Consider the following 20,336-nt stretch of genomic DNA (forward strand, 5'->3'; position numbering starts at 1 on the left):
CAGCACCACGCCCGGCCGCCTTTGCCTCCCCAGTGGCGATGTTTACACACCGAACCAGGTACTCATTTGAGGCTGAATCGACCTAGGAGAGGCCCAGGACCGGTTCAGGTTATCGTCACTGTACTACCAACAACATCACCACCACAACAACAAGAACACAACAGCAACAACAACACAACACCAACAGCACCACTAACAACAACACCAATAAAACTCTAACACCAGCACCACGCACGACCACTTTTGTCTCCCTAATGGCATATGGTACTTATTTGAGGCTGAGTCGACCTAGGGGAGGCCCAGGACCCGTTCAGGTAATCGTCACTGATGTTGGTGGCAGTGAGCGGGAATTGATCTCGGGTCGCCGGGTTCGTAGCGCAGCGCGCTCACCCCGACACTACCGCTCACCACCAATGACTGCGCACACACAAACCCGTCACGTGAAGGTTTAACAGTTCCAAACTTAATTTGCATAAATCCCAGCTCCGAGAATTAAAAGTTAACGTTTGGAACTGACGACCATCAACAGCCACATGCAGCGGTGGCAGGGAAGTGTTGCCCTCTACCGTTGTGTGGATCAGAGGTCACTCGAAGGTATCTCAGAGTTTGGGGCCGTCCATAAATGACGTCACGCGATTTTGGACGATTTTTGACCCCCCCCCTCCCCCCTCGTCACACGGCGTCACAAAAAGTCAGACCCCCCTCCTCAGATATGACGTCACAAAGCTTCAAATCGCTTTAAACTATCGTCATTGTAGTGCGTATTTAATGTGGCGCTGCACTATGATGTTGTAGGAGAAAACATTTATTAAAAAGTCGATTTTATTAAGTAGAACGTGTTGTCTATATTTATTTAAAGTTGCGCATTTTGATGTGACGTCACATTTCTCAACCCCCCCCCCTCGTCACACATCGTCACAAATGTCCGATCCGCCCCCACCCCCCCCCCAGGTGCGTGACGTCATTTATGGACGGCCCCTTAGTAGGTCTGCGATACCCACTTCCGTGGACCGTTCTCTTCCCAAGAAGGGTCGCACCGCGGTGCGAGAAACCAGAATCAGATTTTGTCCATCCGACGATCGAGGGACGCCCATGGCACAGTCTGGATAACATTTCGGGGGAATCAACAAAAGGAAACTAAAACAATAATGCATCTACTGTACTGTGCGTGAAACTTCTTTCACACCGCACGTAGCCAACAGTGGTTTTCAGCGTTGCGGGGGAAAGACAACGAACTAAACACGAGAAATTCAGCTCTGAAGTCGGGTTTCGAATCTTGCAACAACAAAAATACAGACGCCCGCCTGAAACACATCACTCAATCGATCCTTAATTTTCTATGCCAATATCGCCCTCAATAAAGTGGGCCCCGGTTCTCATAACAACGGAACGGGACATATAACACCCCCCCCCCCGGCCCGTAACAGAGACTGATCAGGGTAAAGTGTCACCCTGCGCAACGAATCGCATGCGAAAGTTAAGTGTTGAATACAAACAAATAAATCAAATGAATTAACAAAATATATATAACACAATAGAAAAATGGTTACGGGCACATCCGGACACGATCGACAGGCATCTTGACCAGGCGATTCCCAGGGGGTGAGTCTATCCAGAGGACAACCACGACATCGACTCGCCCCCCGCAAAGTGGTAGCTATGTTATCGACCCACGCCGGGGGATGATGGGTTGATGATTATTTTTGTGTTGCAGTTGTTGTTGTTGTTGTTGTGCGCGCGGTTCCGAATCGACAGCTTGTTGCAAGACGAGGCGACAAAGTCGGGGAGGGAGGAGCTGCGTCAAACGATTGGGTCTGTCTGTCGCCTGGAAACGCGCGCACGTGCGTGCGTGCGTGCGGGGCCGTGACCGCCTTTATAAGGACGGAACGGAGTTCGTTTCTCCGCGGCTCTTTGCTACTGCACACCAGAGCGAACACACAGAGCCAGCACCCCCCCCCCCCCTCGTCCCCCCACCACCTACACAGACAGCCCCCAGCACCCAGCACCCCCATCCCCATCGAGAGCCACCGCGGCCACACCGCAGACATGGGGGAGCCCAGGTCAATCCCAGATGCCGCACTGCCCCTTGACTTGCAACACCGGGACCCGAAGGACATGAACAGCCACGTGCGGGTGAGTTTTCCGCACTGCAGCCGTGCTAAGGCTGTGTCGCTGCATTGTACCATCATCAGCAGAATCATCGTTATCAGCATCATCATCATCATCATCAGTGTCATCATTATCAGCATCATCATCATCATCAGTGTCATCATTATCAGCATCATCATCATCATCATCAGAATCATTATCAGCATCATCATTGTCAGCATAATCAGCAGCACTATCATCATTGTCGTCATCAGCATCATCATTAATTAGCATCATCGTCATTATCAGTATCATCAGGATAATCATGATTTCAGCATAATCAGCAGCATTATCATTAGTATCAGCAGCAGTAGCGGCTTAAGCAGTCGCAGAAATGTGTGCATGTTGAACTTATTTCGCACCGTACGTAGCCAACCGTGATAATCGAAGGTGCGGGGGAAGGTTAACAAACTAATCTAAAAAAAAGTAGTTGTAAAGAAATTAGTTTTTCAATCGACATTATTTAAAAGCGCACAGCTCCCGTGGCGTCCTAATATCTGAAGGAAGAGCGTTCCAGACGGCCGCAGAAGCGCGTCTGGAAGTGCGAAATGCGGTGACCGCCGTATTTGTTCGATGGGCAGCCAAAAGCCGATGGCGCGAGGACGATCGTAGTTCGCGTGATGATTTCTGCTCCTTGATGAGTTCAGCAAGGTATTGTGGTTCATTTGTGGCCAGCAGTCTGTGTGTGGTGAGCGCTACCTTACAATGTAATCATTCAGCAACCGGAAGCCAACGCAGTTCGGCGAGCACTGGACGGAAAACAACCCGTGACCACTACACTCGCGAATTGGCTGAAAACATCATACTATTTGTGCTTTTGTTTAAAGCCCCATGCAGGAGGACCCTCCGATGACTCCTCGTGACATTTGATGCGCGTGCTATTGATACCGATCAAACGCATGTTGTATGTATGTTGGACTTCGCACCGTTCGTGGCCAACCGTGCTTCTGAACACGAGCTCTGTCGCTCGTGTTCAGAAGCGACCTGGCCACAAATGACAGCTCAACAAAGTGGCTTCATCATCACGTGGGAATGTATAGCAGCCAAATACTCTAAACGCGTGACGTTGATTCTAAATGTGGAGGGGAAACCCTGAGGACCCGGAGACAAATCCACGCGACCACGGGGAGAGAGAGAGAGAGACACCGAAACTCAGAATATACAGCAGGCGTCATGGTCGGGATCGAATCCAAGACGTCCTGTGCACCGGGCGAGGGAGTTAACATCTCATAGCCACCACGGTTCACGCGGAAACATGAACGCCTATGCACGCCTGTTCCATTCTATTCTCGCACTTGGCAGCAGCAGCAGTTTTGTTCACGAGCTTAGTGCCAGTGTCGAGGTCTGCTTGCCAGGACGAGAGACGCTGCCGCTCCTCCATCCTTCGTTGTTGCTGGAGGGCGACTGCTACCACCTGCCCAGTAGTGAACTTCTAACATCACGCCCAACTGCCAGTGGTCATGTTTAGACACCGCACCAGGTACTAATTTGAGGCTGAGTCGACCCAGAGGAGGCCCTGGACTGGTTCAGATAATTGCCATTGGTGTTGGCCGTGAGTGGGAGTCGAACTCGTGGCGCCGGGTTCGTAGCGCAGCGCGCTAACCACTACACTACCAATAACAATATCCCCCCCATTCCCTACTAAGTGACGGTGACGTCATCATGGGGCCTGTGCCAGGCCAGGTGCACTTTGAGGCCACGCTCGTTGTTGTGAGCGTCGCTCCTCTGCCTTCCATTCTTGTTGAAGGGCGACTGCCTCCGACTGCCCAGTAGCGGCGTCCTTCAAGAGCCTCCTCCTCCACAGAGGCCGATCTTGACACCGCTGGTCCCAGTCATCCGCGGCAAGTCCATCTCGGCTCCACATCTTCCTGTAGCATATTAGTCCATCTATTCTCCAGCACATGCCGCGCCCATTCAGCCATCTTCCATCTGGACAAATAGAATCCGCTTGGGCATGCGGTGGATGGGCATGCGGGCTACGTGACCCAGCCAACGCAGCCTTGCCTGCTGGACTCTAGAAGGCAAAGATGGCCAGACGTGGTTCTGGGCCAATAGCCCCATCAACCTGTGTAAAGAAATTCGTTTTTCAATCGACATTATTTAAAAGCGCACAGCTCCAGTGGCGTCCTAATATCTGAAGGAAGAGCGTTCCAGACGGCCGCAGAAGCGCGTCTGGAAGTGCGAAATGCGGTGACCGCCGTATTTGTTCGATGGGCAGCCAAAAGCCGCTGCCGCGAGGACCATCGTAGTTCGCGTAATGATTTCTGCTCTTTGATGAGTTCAGCAAGGTATTGTGGTTCATTTGTGGCCAGCAGTCTGTGTGTGGTGAGCGCTACCTTACAATGTAATCATTCAGCAACCGGAAGCCAACGCAGTTCGGCGAGCACTGGACGGAAAACAACCCGTGACCACTACACTCGCGAATTGGCTGAAAACATCATACTATTTGTGCTTTTGTTTAAAGCCCCATGCAGGAGGACCCTCCGATGACTCCTCGTGACATTTGATGCGCGTGCTATTGATACCGATCAAACGCATGTTGTATGTATGTTGGACTTCGCACCGTTCGTGGCCAACCGTGCTTCTGAACACGAGCTCTGTCGCTCGTGTTCAGAAGCGACCTGGCCACAAATGACAGCTCAACAAAGTGGCTTCATCATCACGTGGGAATGTATAGCAGCCAAATACTCTAAACGCGTGACGTTGATTCTAAATGTGGAGGGGAAACCCTGAGGACCCGGAGACAAATCCACGCGACCACGGGGAGAGAGAGAGAGAGACACCGAAACTCAGAATATACAGCAGGCGTCATGGTCGGGATCGAATCCAAGACGTCCTGTGCACCGGGCGAGGGAGTTAACATCTCATAGCCACCACGGTTCACGCGGAAACATGAACGCCTATGCACGCCTGTTCCATTCTATTCTCGCACTTGGCAGCAGCAGCAGTTTTGTTCACGAGCTTAGTGCCAGTGTCGAGGTCTGCTTGCCAGGACGAGAGACGCTGCCGCTCCTCCATCCTTCGTTGTTGCTGGAGGGCGACTGCTACCACCTGCCCAGTAGTGAACTTCTAACATCACGCCCAACTGCCAGTGGTCATGTTTAGACACCGCACCAGGTACTAATTTGAGGCTGAGTCGACCCAGAGGAGGCCCTGGACTGGTTCAGATAATTGCCATTGGTGTTGGCCGTGAGTGGGAGTCGAACTCGTGGCGCCGGGTTCGTAGCGCAGCGCGCTAACCACTACACTACCAATAACAATATCCCCCCCATTCCCTACTAAGTGACGGTGACGTCATCATGGGGCCTGTGCCAGGCCAGGTGCACTTTGAGGCCACGCTCGTTGTTGTGAGCGTCGCTCCTCTGCCTTCCATTCTTGTTGAAGGGCGACTGCCTCCGACTGCCCAGTAGCGGCGTCCTTCAAGAGCCTCCTCCTCCACAGAGGCCGATCTTGACACCGCTGGTCCCAGTCATCCGCGGCAAGTCCATCTCGGCTCCACATCTTCCTGTAGCATATTAGTCCATCTATTCTCCAGCACATGCCGCGCCCATTCAGCCATCTTCCATCTGGACAAATAGAATCCGCTTGGGCATGCGGTGGATGGGCATGCGGGCTACGTGACCCAGCCAACGCAGCCTTGCCTGCTGGACTCTAGAAGGCAAAGATGGCCAGACGTGGTTCTGGGCCAATAGCCCCATCAACCTGTGTAGGCTATACGGGTAGTACCACTTGCCCCATCAACCTATGTAGGCTCTACGGTGTGACAGTGGGAGCATGGGGTAAGGGGTGACACCTCGTTATCGTTCTCTCTCTCTCTCTCTCTGTGTGTCCGTGTGCACGTGTCCACGTGTCCACGCGGCAGGTGCTCTTCGAGGACGTGTTCGCCGAGCCGGAGGGTTCGCACAGCATCCCCGGCGTGTGGAGGTGCGCCTTCAGGACCTACAACGGCACCAAGTGGTTCTGCTACCTGCTGCTCTCCGTGCTGTGCGCCGTGCCGCTCTCGTGCTGCTGGGGCTGCGACTTCGCGTGCGCGCAGTTCTACCACGTGTGGAACGTGACGCCGTGCCTGCGCATGTGTCGCATGAACATGCTGTGCCTGCAGATGTTCTGGTCGACGATCGTGCGGTGCGTGTGCGAGCCCCTGTGCGAGACGTGCGCGCTGTGCTTCTCGCACATCAGGATCAAGGGGAAAGCTTGAGCGGAAAACGTTGGCGAGTCAGCAATAAAATAGCACACGCGTCCGCACACACACACACACACGTACGCATACACACAGACACACACGTACGCACACACACACACGTACGCATACACACACACGTACGCATACACACACACGCATACACACACACGTACGCATACACACAGACACACACGTACGCACACACACACACACGTACACACACACAAACACGTACGCATACACACAGACACACGTACGCACACACACACGTACACACACACACGTACGCATACACACAGACACACATACGCATACACACACACGTGCGCATACACACAGACACACACGTACGCACACACACACACGTACGCATACACACAGACACACACGTACGCACACACACACGTACGCATACACACACGTACGCATACACACAGACACACGTACGCACACACCCACGCACACGTACGCATACACACAGACACACACGTACGCATACACACAGACACACACGTACGCACACACACACAGACACACACGTACGCACACACCCACGCACACGCGTACGCAAACGCACGCACGTCCGCACACACGTACGCATACACGCACACAACGATCATCCGTGTAGCCTTAACAGACTCTATGAGCAAGTTTTGTTCGCAAACACATATGAAGCCCGGCACGGGACACGGGGGGGGGGGGCGGGGGTGGGGGGTGCTAGCAGCACGCCCGGCCGCCTTTGTCTCTCTAGTGGCGATGTTTACACACTGCAACAGGTTTGCACACCCCGATTAGCACGATTAGCACAGTTGCCTACGTGAGGTGCGCATGAACGCACACACGTACATACGCACACACGTACATACGCACGCACATACGCACGCACACACCCTTACGCACGTACACACACACACACACGTTACGCACACGTTGACCGTAGGTCGCTGTGTTCGGTGCCAGGTTAACGCAGGAGAGGGTGGCTTTAGTGGCCTTGGAAATTGAAGGCCCCTCCAAATGGCACGCGATCCATGCGGTGCTGTTCCATCTTGCGGTCAAAATGCATTGCAGTATTGGTGCACTACGATACATTACTCTGCACACTGTAATTGTTTTGTGATGAAAGTTTATAGCGCCTCCGAATAGCACGGTTGGCTACGTTCCGGTGCGACACAAGTTGAACGTACATGCGTGCGTGTTACGCATAGTCACGTGCGGATATTAAAATATCTGTGTTCCTTGTTAAGACTTGCTCGAGCTTTCTAATCCGTTTTTCATATTTAACTAAACAAACTTGAGCTGATAATAATCTTCAAGATGAATAACAATGGGGTGATTTGTATCGGGGACAGGTACTCCTGGGGAAACGGTGAAGGGAAACGATTGAATAGACAAATAGGGCCGTTCCCAAATTCATTTGTAACAGCCCCGGGCCCCCATGAAACCAGGGGTGGGGGGTTCCACAACACCCGCGTGTGATCCACCAACCCTTGCTGCTTCCTCCACTGCTGAAATGTACAGGCCACGTGAATATCCACCACCGCCCGGCGAAATTCAAAATAGTTTTTGCTCCTCCACCCCACAAATTGAAATGTAGCAGTCACGCCACATGTGAATGTGTCGTAACCCCACCTCCACCCGCCGCAGCCATGGAATGACGTTTGTCACGTGAACAAAACGTGCCAGTCAGTTACTACTTCAGCGCCACCCGTGTGTTGGAGAGCCAAACCCACAGCCAAAATTTCAGAGTCAAAACACTGAATTAGACTGGAGGAATCCGATGAGCTATAAAGCTCTTTTTCACAGATGTCCAGTAGGGGCAGGTCAGAACGTTACAAACAACAAACAGTAAAAAAAAAACCACGATGGGAGTGTAAAGTATAGGAAAGGTAAACGCGTCACTGAAACAAAATATACATTTACAATTGAAATAATATTGGTCGCGAACGCCCGCGTGATCAATGTAGCAGTCACACGTTGCACAATTGTGAAGATTGGTAACCAGGGCAGGTAACCAGGGCGGTAGTGATCTGGGGGGGCGGGCAGCGGTCTTGACGGCTTTGTATGGCTTTTGTTTCCAGAGTTTGTGTGGGACAGCTCCCTCGGCTGTTGTAGTAACGCCGCGCTTTAAAATGACGGTTACGTAAATATTACATGGGCATATCTTGAACGCACCTTTCTGCATGCGATGAAATAAAAGGAGGAATGTGTCCGTCGTTCTCATTGGCTGTGATGTTTTTTTTTTTAATCGAGGAGGATCAATGTGCCAGAACACACGTGAACAACTTGATATATAGAGGACTGCAGAGCTTTGGGGGGAATTTGGCACTGCTGACTTCCCGCTCCTCGTCTGTGGTTCCTCCTCCTGGCGCCCCTGAGTCGTCCCCCCCCTCCCTTTCTCTCACGCTGAGTGCCCCCCCCCTCTCTCTGAGTCGTCCTCTCTCTCTGAGTCGTCCTCTCTCTGAGTCGTCCTCTCTCTCGCTGAGTCGCCCCCCCCTCTATCTCTGAGTCGTTCTCTCTCTCTGAGTCGTCCTCTCTCTCTCTGAGTCGTCCTCTCTCTGAGTCGTCCTCTTTCTCGCTGAGTTGGTCCTCTCTCTCTGAGTCGTCCTCTCTCTCTCTGAGTCGCCCCCCCTCTCTCTCTGAGTCGTCCTCTCTCTGAGTCGTCCTCTCTCTCGCTGAGTTGGTCCTCTCTCTCTGAGTCGTCCTCTCTCTCTGAGTCGCCTCCTCTCTCTCTGAGTCGTCCTCTCTCTCTCTGAGTCGTCCTCTCTCTTTGAGTCGTCATCTCTCTCTGAGTCGTCCTCTCTCTCTCTGAGTTGGTCATCTCTCTCTCTGAGTCGTCCTCTCTCTCTCTGAGTCGTCCTCTCTCTCTCTGAGTCGTCCTCTCTCTCTCTGAGTCGTCCTCTCTCTCTCTCTGAGTTGGTCATCTCTCTCTCTGAGTCGTCCTCTCTCTCTCTCTGAGTCGCCCCCCCTCTATCTCTGAGTCGTCCTCTCTCTCTCTGAGTCGTCCTCTCTCTCTCTGAGTTGGTCATCTCTCTCTCTGAGTCGTCCTCTCTCTCTTTCTGAGTCGCCCCCCCTCTATCTCTGAGTCGTCCTCTCTCTCTCTGAGTCGTCCTCTCTCTCTCTGAGTCGTCCTCTCTCTCTCTCTCTCTGAGTTGGTCATATCTCTCTCTGAGTCGTCCTCTCTCTCTCTGAGTCGTCCTCTCTCTCTCTGAGTCGTCCTCTCCCTCTGAGTCGTCCTCTCTCTCTGAGTCGTCCTCTCTCTCTCTCTGAATCATCCTCTCTCTCTCTGAGTCGTCCTCTCTCTCTCTGAGTCGTCCTCTCTCTCTGAGTCGTCCTCTCTCTCTGAGTCGTCCTCTCTCTCTCTCTGAGTCGTCCTCTCTCTCTCTTGAGTCGTCCTCTCTCTCGCTGAGTCGTTCTCCCTCTCTCTGAGTCGTCCTCTCTCTCTGAGTCGCCCCCCCCCCCTCTATCTCTGAGTCGTCCCCTCTGTCTCTCTCTGAGTCGTCCTCTCTCTCTGAGTCGTCCTCTCTCTCTGAGTCGTCCTCTCTCTCTGAGTCGTCCTCTCTCTCGCTGAGTCGTCCTCTCTCTCTCTCTGAGTCGTCCCCTGTCTCTCTCTGTGTCGTCCTCTCTATCTCTCTGAGTCGTCCTCTCTCTCTGAGTCGTCCTCTCTCTCTGAGTCGTCCCCTTTCTCTGAGTCGGCCTCTATCACAAATTGTGGGTTCAACGAATAGATTCAATTAAAATGCTTTCCCAGTGACCCTACAAGTTCCTACCCAGTTCCACTGACATGCACATTTGTTGTGGGTTCATTTCTATCAGTAATAGTATTATTATGTCTTCTTGGTTCTTTCGGTAAAGTCACGTAGAAGGGAAATAATAAAATAATAAAAAACACAACATAATAAAATAAAATTCTCACGACGTTTCCGCCACAACACAAGTAGCCTTCCTCAGGTGAAGAAACAGAACTGTCGGGAAGACAGCGCTTCAGTGAACACTGCCAAGCTTGGCAGCGTCTTTGAAGCTGGGTGGGAGGAGCATTGAAGTAGCTGTGTGAATGTGTTGGATTAGCAGGGTGTTAAAGTCAGAAATTAACATGTAACTGGGAGATTGGCACGATGTTATTGTGAGGGATTAGCATGTAACTGGTCACGGAAGTAGCTATGTTAAAGTCAGAGTATACATATCAACAGAGGCATTTAGTATATTGACGCTAAAGAACTGCAACTACCCAACTATCATACAATAAACCGATAAAAAGAACTAAATATAAACTACATCAATATAATCAATGTACTCAATATATTCTCCACTAAGCTGAGCTACTAACAATAAGTCATTATACATTATACTTCTATGTCGCAAAAATTATTATAATATGCCTCCAACTTATCTTTTTATTATGAACTGCCATAGACAGACCCCCAACATTGAATTATACACTGCGTTACTATACACTACCCTATACCTTAGATTATAATAATATTAGACTTGTAATATTACACTATGTATTATTTTACCAACCCTGCTCTATATTCACTATACAATAACGATACTATATATTACCAAATAAATTATATTAAACATTACACTGAAAAGTACTAAGAGATTAGCAGGATGTTAAGGTGAGAAATTAGCATGCAACTGGGAGATTAGTATTATGTTAATGTGAGGAATTAGCATGTAACTGGTCACGGAAGTGGCTATGTTAAAGTCAGAGTTTACAGTGAGGGAAAAAAGTATTTGATCCCCTGCTGATTTTGTACGTTTGCCCACTGACAAAGAAATGATCAGCCTATAATTTTAATGGTAGGTTTATTTGAACAGTGAGAGACAAAATAACAACAACAAAATCCAGAAAAACGCATGTCAAAAATTATTGATTTGCATTTTAATGAGGGAAATAAGTATTTGACCCCTCTGCAAAACATGACTTAGTACTTGGTGGCAAAACCCTTGTTGGCAATCACAGAGGTCAGACTTTTCTTGTAGTTGGCCACCAGGTTTGCACACATCTCAGGAGGGATTTTTTCCCACTCCTCTTTGCAGATCTTCTCCAAGTCATTAAGGTTTCGAGACTGACGTTTGGCAACTCGAACCTTCAGCTCCCTCCACAGATTTTCTATGGGATTAAGGTCTGGAGACTGGCTAGGCCACTCCAGGACCTTAATGTGCTTCTTCTTGAGCCACTCCTTTGTTGCCTTGGCCGTGTGTTTTGGGTCATTATCATGCTGGAATACCCATCCACGACCCATTTTCAATGCCCTGGCTGGGGAAAGGAGGTTCTCACCCAAGATTTGATGGTACATGGCCCCGTCCATCGCCCCTTTGATGCGGTGAAGTTGTCCTGTCCCCTTAGCAGAAAACCACCTCCAAAGCATAATTTTCCACCTCCATGTTTGACGGTGGGGATGGTGTTCTTGCGGTCATAGGCAGCATTCCTCCTCCTCCAAACACGGCGAGTTGAGTTGATGCCAAAGAGCTCCATTTTGGTCTCATCTGACCACAACACTTTCACCCAGTTGTCCTCTAAATCATTCAGATGTTCATTGGCAAACTTCAGACGGGCGTGTATATGTGCTTTCTTGAGCAGGGGGACCTTGCGGGCACTGCAGGATTTCAGTCCTTCACGGCGTAGTGTGTTACCAATTGTTTTCTTTGTGACTATGGTCCTAACTGCCTTGAGATCATTGACAAGATCCTCCCGTGTAGTTCTGGGCTGATTCCTCACCGTTCTCATGATCATTGCAACTCCACGAGGTGAGATCTTGCATAGAGCCCCAGGCCGAGGGAGATTGACAGTTCTTTTGTGTTTCTTCCATTTGCGAATAATCGCACCAACTGTTGTCACCTTCTCGCCAAGCTGCTTGGCAATGGTCTTGTAGCCCATTCCAGCCTTGTGTGGGTCTACAATCTTTTCCCTGACATCCTTGGAGAGCTCTTTGGTCTTGGCCATGGTGGAGAGTTTGGAATCTGATTGATTGATTGCTTCTGTGGACAGGTGTCTTTTATACAGGTAACAAGCTGAGATTCGGAGCACTCCCTTTAAGAGTGTGCTCCTAATCTCAGCGTGTTACCTGTATAAAAGACACCTGGGAGCCAGATATCTTTCTGATTGAGAGGGGGTCAAATACTTATTCCTCTCATTAAAATGCAAATCAATTTATAACATTTTTGGCATGCGTTTTTCTGGATTTTTTTGTTGTTATTCTGTCTGTCCATGTTTAAATAAACCTACCATAAAAAATATAGACTGATCATTTCTTTGTCAGTGGGCAAACGTACAAAATCAGCAGGGGATAAAATACTTTTTTCCTTCACTGTACATATCAACAAAGGCATTTATTATATTAATGCTAAAGAACTGCAACTACCCAACTATCATACAATAAACCGATGTGAAAGAACGAAATATAAACTACATCAATATAATCAATGTACTCAATATATTCTCCAATAAGTTGAGCTATTAACATTAAGTAACTGGGTATACACTACACTATATAATGACTACCATATAGTGAACCGATAAAAAACTTAAAATATAAACTACATAAATATACTCAATATACTCTCCAATAAGCTGAGCTACGAATAATAAGTCATTATACATTGCACTTCTACGTCGCAAAAGTTATTATAATATGCCTCCAACTAATCTTTTTTCTTACATCACACGACTATAACCCGTATTATAAACTGCCATAGACAGACCCCAACATTGAATTATACACTGCGTTACTATACACTACCCTATACTTTAGACTATAATATTAGACTTGTGATATTACACTATGTGTTATTCTACCAACGCTACTGTATACCACACTGCTGTATATTCACTATACAATTACGATACTTTATATTACCTTATAAGTTATAGTAAACATTACACTGTTATACTATTTATTATTATTATTATACAATATGCTATAAACCATACCATTGACCGTCGTGTGAAAGGTGCTAAGAGGCAATGCCAGCGAATGGACTGCGGTCTGAAAGTCACCGTAAAATACAATCAATCAAGACCCGAAATGGTTTATCACGTCCTTCCAATAATTGTTTAGCCAGAATCCATCTTCTCGGTTTAAATTGTCTCTGTGTTTGTATATGTGGATGGCCTCATGAACGAATCTCTCATGGTAGCCGGATGGCTTGCTGAGAACCTCCGTCTTGGAAAAGTAAATGTCATGTGAGCCTACTGAATTATAACAGTGATCTGCCACGGCCGAAGTGTTGGTCCTACCGTGTTCTAGGTCTGCTTTGTGTTCAAGGATGCGGTCCGAGACATGTCGTTTGGTTTCTCCAATGTAACTGCTATCACAGAGGCAACGTAGTTTGTAGACGCCAGGGTACTATATGTCTGGAACCACATCTTTTACAGACGGGACCAGATCACGGATTTTATGTAATGTGTTGAATCGGACCTGGATCTTGTGTTTATTCAAGATTTTGGAGATTTTTTTTGTGACCCCCGCAATGTAGGGTAAGGTGATGGTTTTGAATAGCTCCTCAAGAGGATCCTTCTTCATGGTTGAAGTGATGGCTTTGCGTACTGTGTAGTCGGAGTAACAATTAGCCTTGAGAGCTTGGTGTACCTGCTTGAGTTCACTGGCAATGTGTTCCTGGTCGGAGATGCATTGGGCTCTATGGTGCAGAGTCTTGATGAGGGAATTCTTCTGGGATGGATGGTGGTGGGAATCCAGTTTTAAGTAAGCATCCGTATGGGTAGCTTTCCTGTAGACAGAGTGGCTCATTGAACCATCAGGTCTTCTTATAATTACGACATGCAAAAAGGGCAGCTTGCCATCTTTTTCGACTTCCATGGTGAATCTGATGGCTGGGTATATGGAATTGATGTGGTCGAAGAATTGGTCTAGAGCAGGCCGGCCACGTGGCCAGATAACAAAAGTGGCATCCATGTACCTCTTCCATAAGGTTGGGCGTAGAGTGCCAGTCTGGATGGCGTCAGTCTCAAATTTCTCCATGAAAACGTTGGCTACAACCGGAGATAGGGGGGAGCCCATTGGGGTGCCCTCAGTTTGTTTGTAGAAAGTTCCATTCCACGTGAAGTATGTGTTGGTTAAGCAGTGTCTCACCAGGGGAGGTACATCAGTATGCAGTCCTTGATGAACCAAATCTTCAATGATTGTGATGGTGTCAGGTACAGGAACTTTGGTGAATAAGGAAACCACATCAAAACTGACAAGCAGGTCGTCTGGGGAAAGAGAAATACCCTTGATTGTCGATACCAGGTGAGTAGAGTTTAGTACCGCAGAGGTGGTTTTTCCAATAAAAGGCCGCAGGATTTCAGACAAAAAACGAGCCAGTTTGTAGGTGGGGGAGTTGATAGTAGAGACAATGGGATGAAGGGGTGTATCTTCTTTATGTGTCTTTGGAAGGCCAAATAATCTTGGTGGCCTGGCCACAGAAGGTTTCAACGAGAACTGTTTGGTTTGATCAATTAATGCGGTTGAATCAGAAATGATTTTGTTGGTTTTAATGACGAGGCTGTTGGTGGGGTCTCTTCTTACTTTTGTATAGCTAACCATCGTTGAGTAGTTCCTGAATTTTGTTGTTATATTCTATTTTGTCCATGATGACAGTGGCATTGCCCTTGTCGGCTGAGAGGATGACAATGTCATCCCTCTTTTTTAATTGAGATAATTCAAAACGCTCATCTTTGCTGATGTTGCTAGCGTTTTTGAGGATTGCAGCGATTTCAGATCTTGCTACGTCTGCAGTGATGTGACCCAGGCCCTTGAGAGCCACGTTGACATGGGCAATGATATCATTAACTGGTATGTTTCTAGGTGTGATTGCAAAGTTTAGCCCTGTAGCTAAAACGTATTTTAGACCATCAGAAATAGAACTGTTACTGCGATTAATTACGACTTTGTAAACGTCTAACTTTTCGGTGTGTGGGTCCGGTTTCTTATTATGCTCGTGTTTATAACCGACAGTTACATCTTTACAACTCTCACTGTATATTCTTAGCTCTTTCGGTAAAGTCACGTTCAGTAAAGTCACGTTGAAGGGAAACAATAAAATAATATAATATAATAATATATTTTATTATTGTATTGCTTCCCTTCAACGTGACAATAAAATAATATAATAATATATTTTATAATTGTATTGTTTCCCTTCAACGTGACTTTACCGAAAGAGCTAAGAATATGAATTACTGCAGTCACGAAAGCTTTAAATCAAAACTCTCACCGTGTATAAAATGACACCAACCCACGTGATCATGTGCATATTGTGTCGGCTGGTAACGCGTTGAATGACATCGCCCATTCACCTTTGAGTGACATAAAACTGCAGTGGGGCTGCTGACCACGCGCGTTGCGGCTTTTACAACACAAGAATCCGAGCCGTCATCGATCCACTCCTGGATGAAAGCCTCCACCAGCCGTCGCTTTCTCTCATGGACCCTGCAGACCTCTGGGTTTGATCTTTGACGAAGCTCATGGTCCACCAAAAAACCGCATCCACTGCACAAACCATGGCAGATGCGGATACCCGATGCACCATTTATTTAGAAGTAAATAAATACAACGCTCCAGTAGTGTGCGACTGTGGTCATTCAGAACAGAGTGCGCAACGTATAACGACGCAATGCCCCGATCCACAAAAACGAAGGAGACATCACAGCGATTACACAATTCCACAACTCCTGACGCGGTTATCCGGGCTTCACCAGCTGAATGTGAAATTGTAGCTGTTGCTCTGCATCTTCAATATCAGCCCGTTCGAAAGAAGAACATGGACCCTACGTTGTAGGTAATCCAACTACCGCCCGAACACGATCCCAATGCCTTCGCTCCATCTCTGCCGAACTGGCTGAGCGATGCCCTCTTAACTTGCGAATCGTTCCCTAAATCCACGTTTTCAGTGCAGAATGTAACTTCAGGTAATCGGAGTCGGTAGGTCTATTTAATAATGATAGTGTTTTTCCCCTTTTTTTCTGGCAACAAAACTGAAACCTTTTAACAAGGAATCATGTCTGCATTAACCACAATACTTGTGGTCAAAATGCAAACAAAAACACACTATGATAATATATGCATTGTCCTTGAAACTGATTGGTCCACACCAGAGACGGCTTTCTTTTGAGCCTCGTCTCAATTGGTGCTAGACCAGAGGACGCCAAAAGTCGTACAAGGACAATGCATATATTATCATAGTGTGCTTTTTTGTTTGCATTTTGACCACAAGTATTGTGGTTAATGCACACATGATTCCTTGTAAAAAGGTTTCAGTTTTGTTGCCAGAAAAATGGGGAAAAACCCTATTATTATATTTTGGTACTGCCAAAGGAGGTCTAATGTTGTAGGTCTATTTAACTCCGCTATGAAAACCCATCTCTTCAAACTGAGCCTTCCCTCTTTCGTTTGGTCGGTTGCCCCCCTGGTTCTGTTTTTGTTTCCTGCTTTTAATGCATTGCGCATTGGGATCGTAGGTTTGGAATGTGCATTAGACATTTGAATAATAATTATTATTTGTTTACAAGGAGTGAGATCCCGTTTGGACATTTTTTTACACCATCCGTGGTGACTGAGCACAACAGCAGCAGCGACAACAAACAAACACAGAAACATAAATATTGCAGAGAACGCGAAGAGCGGGGTTCTTACAAGATAGTTGTGCAAACCAAGGAACTTAACGAGGCATTTAACGGTCACGTGTTCCTCCATCCCGGGTCTCTTATTGTGAAATCCCCAAAGCGGTGAAACGGTTGACCCGAGTCAACATGCGAACGCGAAGAGCTGTAAAAAAAAACAAACACGCACCACACAATAAAACATTTTTTTCAACAGCCACAGGTCAAGAGACGGACCCTGAAGTGTCTTGCAAATATTTGGGCTGACGCTTCGTGGCTTTCATTCCGCTGCGGCGTCGGTGGTGGTGGTGGGGGGGGTGATCGACTCTCTCCATAAATTCGCACTCTCTATGAGCATCACCACCACCACCTTTTCTTTTGTGTTGTGCGCGATGCATTTAGCGCCACGACGCGTATATTTAGAGCGTTTATTCGTTTGTTTGCTGGTGACGTTGTGTATTTCATATCGGAGTCGCCTCCAGTGTTATTGCTGCTGGCGGCGATAAAAGTTGTTTAAAAGTCAAAAGTCCCTCTGGAGAGAGAGAGAGAGATTTTAGTTGCAGGCTCCGACCGCGATCCCCCAGTCCCCACGCGTCTGGGAGCCAACGGCAATTATCACGGACCCGCTTGGGGACAAGACTGGGCATCACGTTTGCCATTGTTGCTGATGGGCCCGCCGTTGTGTGTGTGTTTAAAATAATTTATGTACTATTGTTAGACGTGTATGCGTTATCAATTTACGATCACCCGTATAATGCGACCCCGTGCGTGCAAGCCAGTAGTCAAGTTCACGAAGAGGAGTAAAGGCGTCGTGATAAACCCAACGTTTTCGTGTAATGGCTCTCTAAATGCAACGGATGCTGCTGTGTGCGTGTGGAGTGGTTTTCACACTCTGTGCCCATAACCCTGCCACCAGAGTTCGATTCCCGCTCACGGTCAACAACGGTGGCGATCAATTGAACTGGTCCTGGGATTCCCCTGGGTCGACTCAGCTGCAAATGAGTACCTGGTCCGGTGGGTAAACAACGCCACTAGGGAGGCAAAGGCGGCCCGGCGTGATGCTGGCCACCCACCCCTTCGTGTGCCATGCCGATCCTCATAGGTGATTGCTAACAGCACTTGCCTCAACAGTCTGTTCAGGCTATACGGGGGATCTTTGTTTTTGGAGTTTTTAGCGCACTGTGCCACTAACCCTGCGACACAAGTTCGATTCCCGCTCACGGCCAATGACAGTACCGAATATTTTAACCGGTCCTGGGCTTCCCCTAGGTCGACTCGGCCTTAAATGAGTACGGTGTGCCGCGTGTAGAAATCAGCAAAGGGAGAGACACTGGTTGCTGAGTGTGGTGCTGGCCACGTAACTGCCTCAATTACCGTGACCACATTAATTGGTGCTCACTGATAACACATACGCCGCAATGGCGAGATGTTAACTACCTCTCCTGGTATGCAGGAGGTCTATCCCGACCCTGACGCCTGCTGTATATTTGGAGTTTGCATGTTCTCCCCGTGGTCGCGTGGATTTTTCTGCGAGTCCTCCGGTTTTTCCCTCCACATTTAGAAATATGCGTTTAGAGTATTTGCCTGCTATAAATTTCCACGTGATAAGCCGCTTCGTTGAGCTGTAATTTGTGGTCAGGTCAATTCTGAAAACGAACTGTATAGCTCAGTGGGCCTTATCTGGTAAAATGAAAAAAGTAAATTTTAGTTTCTTTCGTTTACATGGCCCAACAATCTGCAAAAAACTATGTACATGGGGGAGTCTGTGCATATATGTTGGTGTTGCTGGGATATTGGGTGCTCGCTCATGGCTTGGGAAGTCCTTAACTCGGGAGTTGGACCCAACATGGCTATTGACGACTGTGAGAAGAAGAGGGTTTTTTTTTATTATGCTTAGTTCATTTAAGTTTAAATTTTATTTTGTGTAACCAGGTGAGAATATTTTGTGTAACCAGAGGCCATGGTTGAGTCTCATTTGCAAGAGTGAGTGGGAACAGTATTCGTCTGCTAATGGGGGAGGGGAGACGGGTGATGATGAATGAGGAATGTTCGGTGTCGTGTTTCAAATCTGGAAAAAATGGGCTTTGAAACCGGCACGCAATGGTCTATACTCTTTGTGAATGACGACGTCAGGGGAGATATTTGACATCAACTGTGAAGCAGACGGAGCGTAGTTGTCGTGGTTTTTTCAGTGATTACACATCGCAGTATTAATCGGGGCGGCCGCTGGAATTTCGAACCGCGAACCCCCTTGCAACGCCGCTACATCTGGGCCATGTCAACGCAACTTATCACCGAGTGCGTCTTGAACGCATGCGTGGTCGTGGCAACTCTTATGCGGCAACTGCACGCAATTTCCAAAACAAGAGTCGCCATGAGCCACTACGTGTTGGTGACCTCACCACGGCGCTTGTACCAGGCTATGTGCACCTTGAGGCCACGTGAAGTGTCGAGGGCTCCACTGCTGGCAGGAGGTCACGGAACAGACCCAGGCGCCATGGGTTGAGTGAGTGAGCCGATTTTACAGATGCACCACCTGTGCTCCCTACTGTGCCCAACTTGCCGCGTTTTAGCCGCCCGGCGCTCCGCTGGTTGTTGTGAGCCCTCGCTCCTTCTGCCCTCCGGCGTTGTTGGAGGGCAGATGAGGGCATTTGAGGACGCCGCGGTGGCTAGGAGATGTTAACTACCTCGCCTGGTCTACAGGAGGTCGTGCGTTCGATCCCGACCCTGACGCATGCTGCTGTATATTTGTAATTTGCGTGTCTCTCTCTCTCTCATCATCATCATCACGGTGGCTAGGAGATGTTAACTACCTCGCCTGGTCTACAGGAGGTCGTGCGTTCGATCCCGACCCTGACGCATGCTGCTGTATATTTGGTGTTTGCGTGTCTTTCTCTCTCACCATCACCACAGTGGCTAGGAGATGTTAACTACCTCGCATGGTATACAGGAGATCGTGCGTTCGATCCCGACCCTGACGCCTGCTGACTATTTGGAGTTTGCATGTTCTATCTCTCTCATCATCATCACAGTGAGATGTTAACTACCTCTCCTGATATACAGGAGGTCGTGGGTTCAATCCCGACCCTGACGCCTGCTGTATATTTGGAGTTTGCGTGTCTCTCTTCCCGTCGTCGTGTGAATTTATCTCCGGGTCCTCCGGTTTGGCCCTCCACATTCAGAATTAACATGCGTTTCGAGTTTATTTGGGCTGCTGTAAATGTCCACGTGATAGGCCACTTCGTTGGGCTATCATTCGTGAAAGCCAAGTCGCTTCTGGGCAAAAAAAAGAGGACCAATGTACCTCAAGTGGGGGCCTTACCTAACCTGGTAAAACAAATACAATTCACGGGTTAGTTTACTTGTACACAAGGCGAAGGGAGTCTCTGTGAACGTCGGCAA

General features: G+C 48.3%; 1 protein-coding gene across 1 annotated transcript; it reads left to right on the plus strand.

Annotated features, from left to right (window-relative positions):
• The first annotated feature begins 976 nt into the window (after positions 1–976).
• LOC116952299 (caveolin-1-like) lies at positions 977–8,551 on the plus strand. Its single transcript, XM_032971517.2, has 2 exons — positions 977–2,133; positions 6,011–8,551. The coding sequence occupies exons 1-2, from the start codon at positions 2,047–2,049 to the stop codon at positions 6,344–6,346; spliced, it is 423 nt and encodes a 140-aa protein (XP_032827408.2). The 5' UTR covers positions 977–2,046; the 3' UTR covers positions 6,347–8,551.
• Positions 8,552–20,336: the final 11,785 nt, after the last annotated feature.

Source organism: Petromyzon marinus, chromosome 46, assembly GCF_048934315.1.
Source record: "Petromyzon marinus isolate PM22_M1 ecotype Great Lakes invasive population chromosome 46, UKy_Petmar_22M1.pri1.0, whole genome shotgun sequence".
Taxonomy (NCBI): Eukaryota; Metazoa; Chordata; class Hyperoartia; order Petromyzontiformes; family Petromyzontidae; genus Petromyzon; species Petromyzon marinus.

Bases quoted from the DNA above. Each gene is read 5' to 3' on its own strand.
- LOC116952299 (XM_032971517.2), top strand. From the start codon at position 2,047: ATGGGGGAGCCCAGGTCAATCCCAGATGCCGCACTGCCCCTTGACTTG. The intron at 2,134-6,010 runs GTGAGTTTTCCG...TCCACGCGGCAG, and splicing joins ACATGAACAGCCACGTGCGG to GTGCTCTTCGAGGACGTGTT.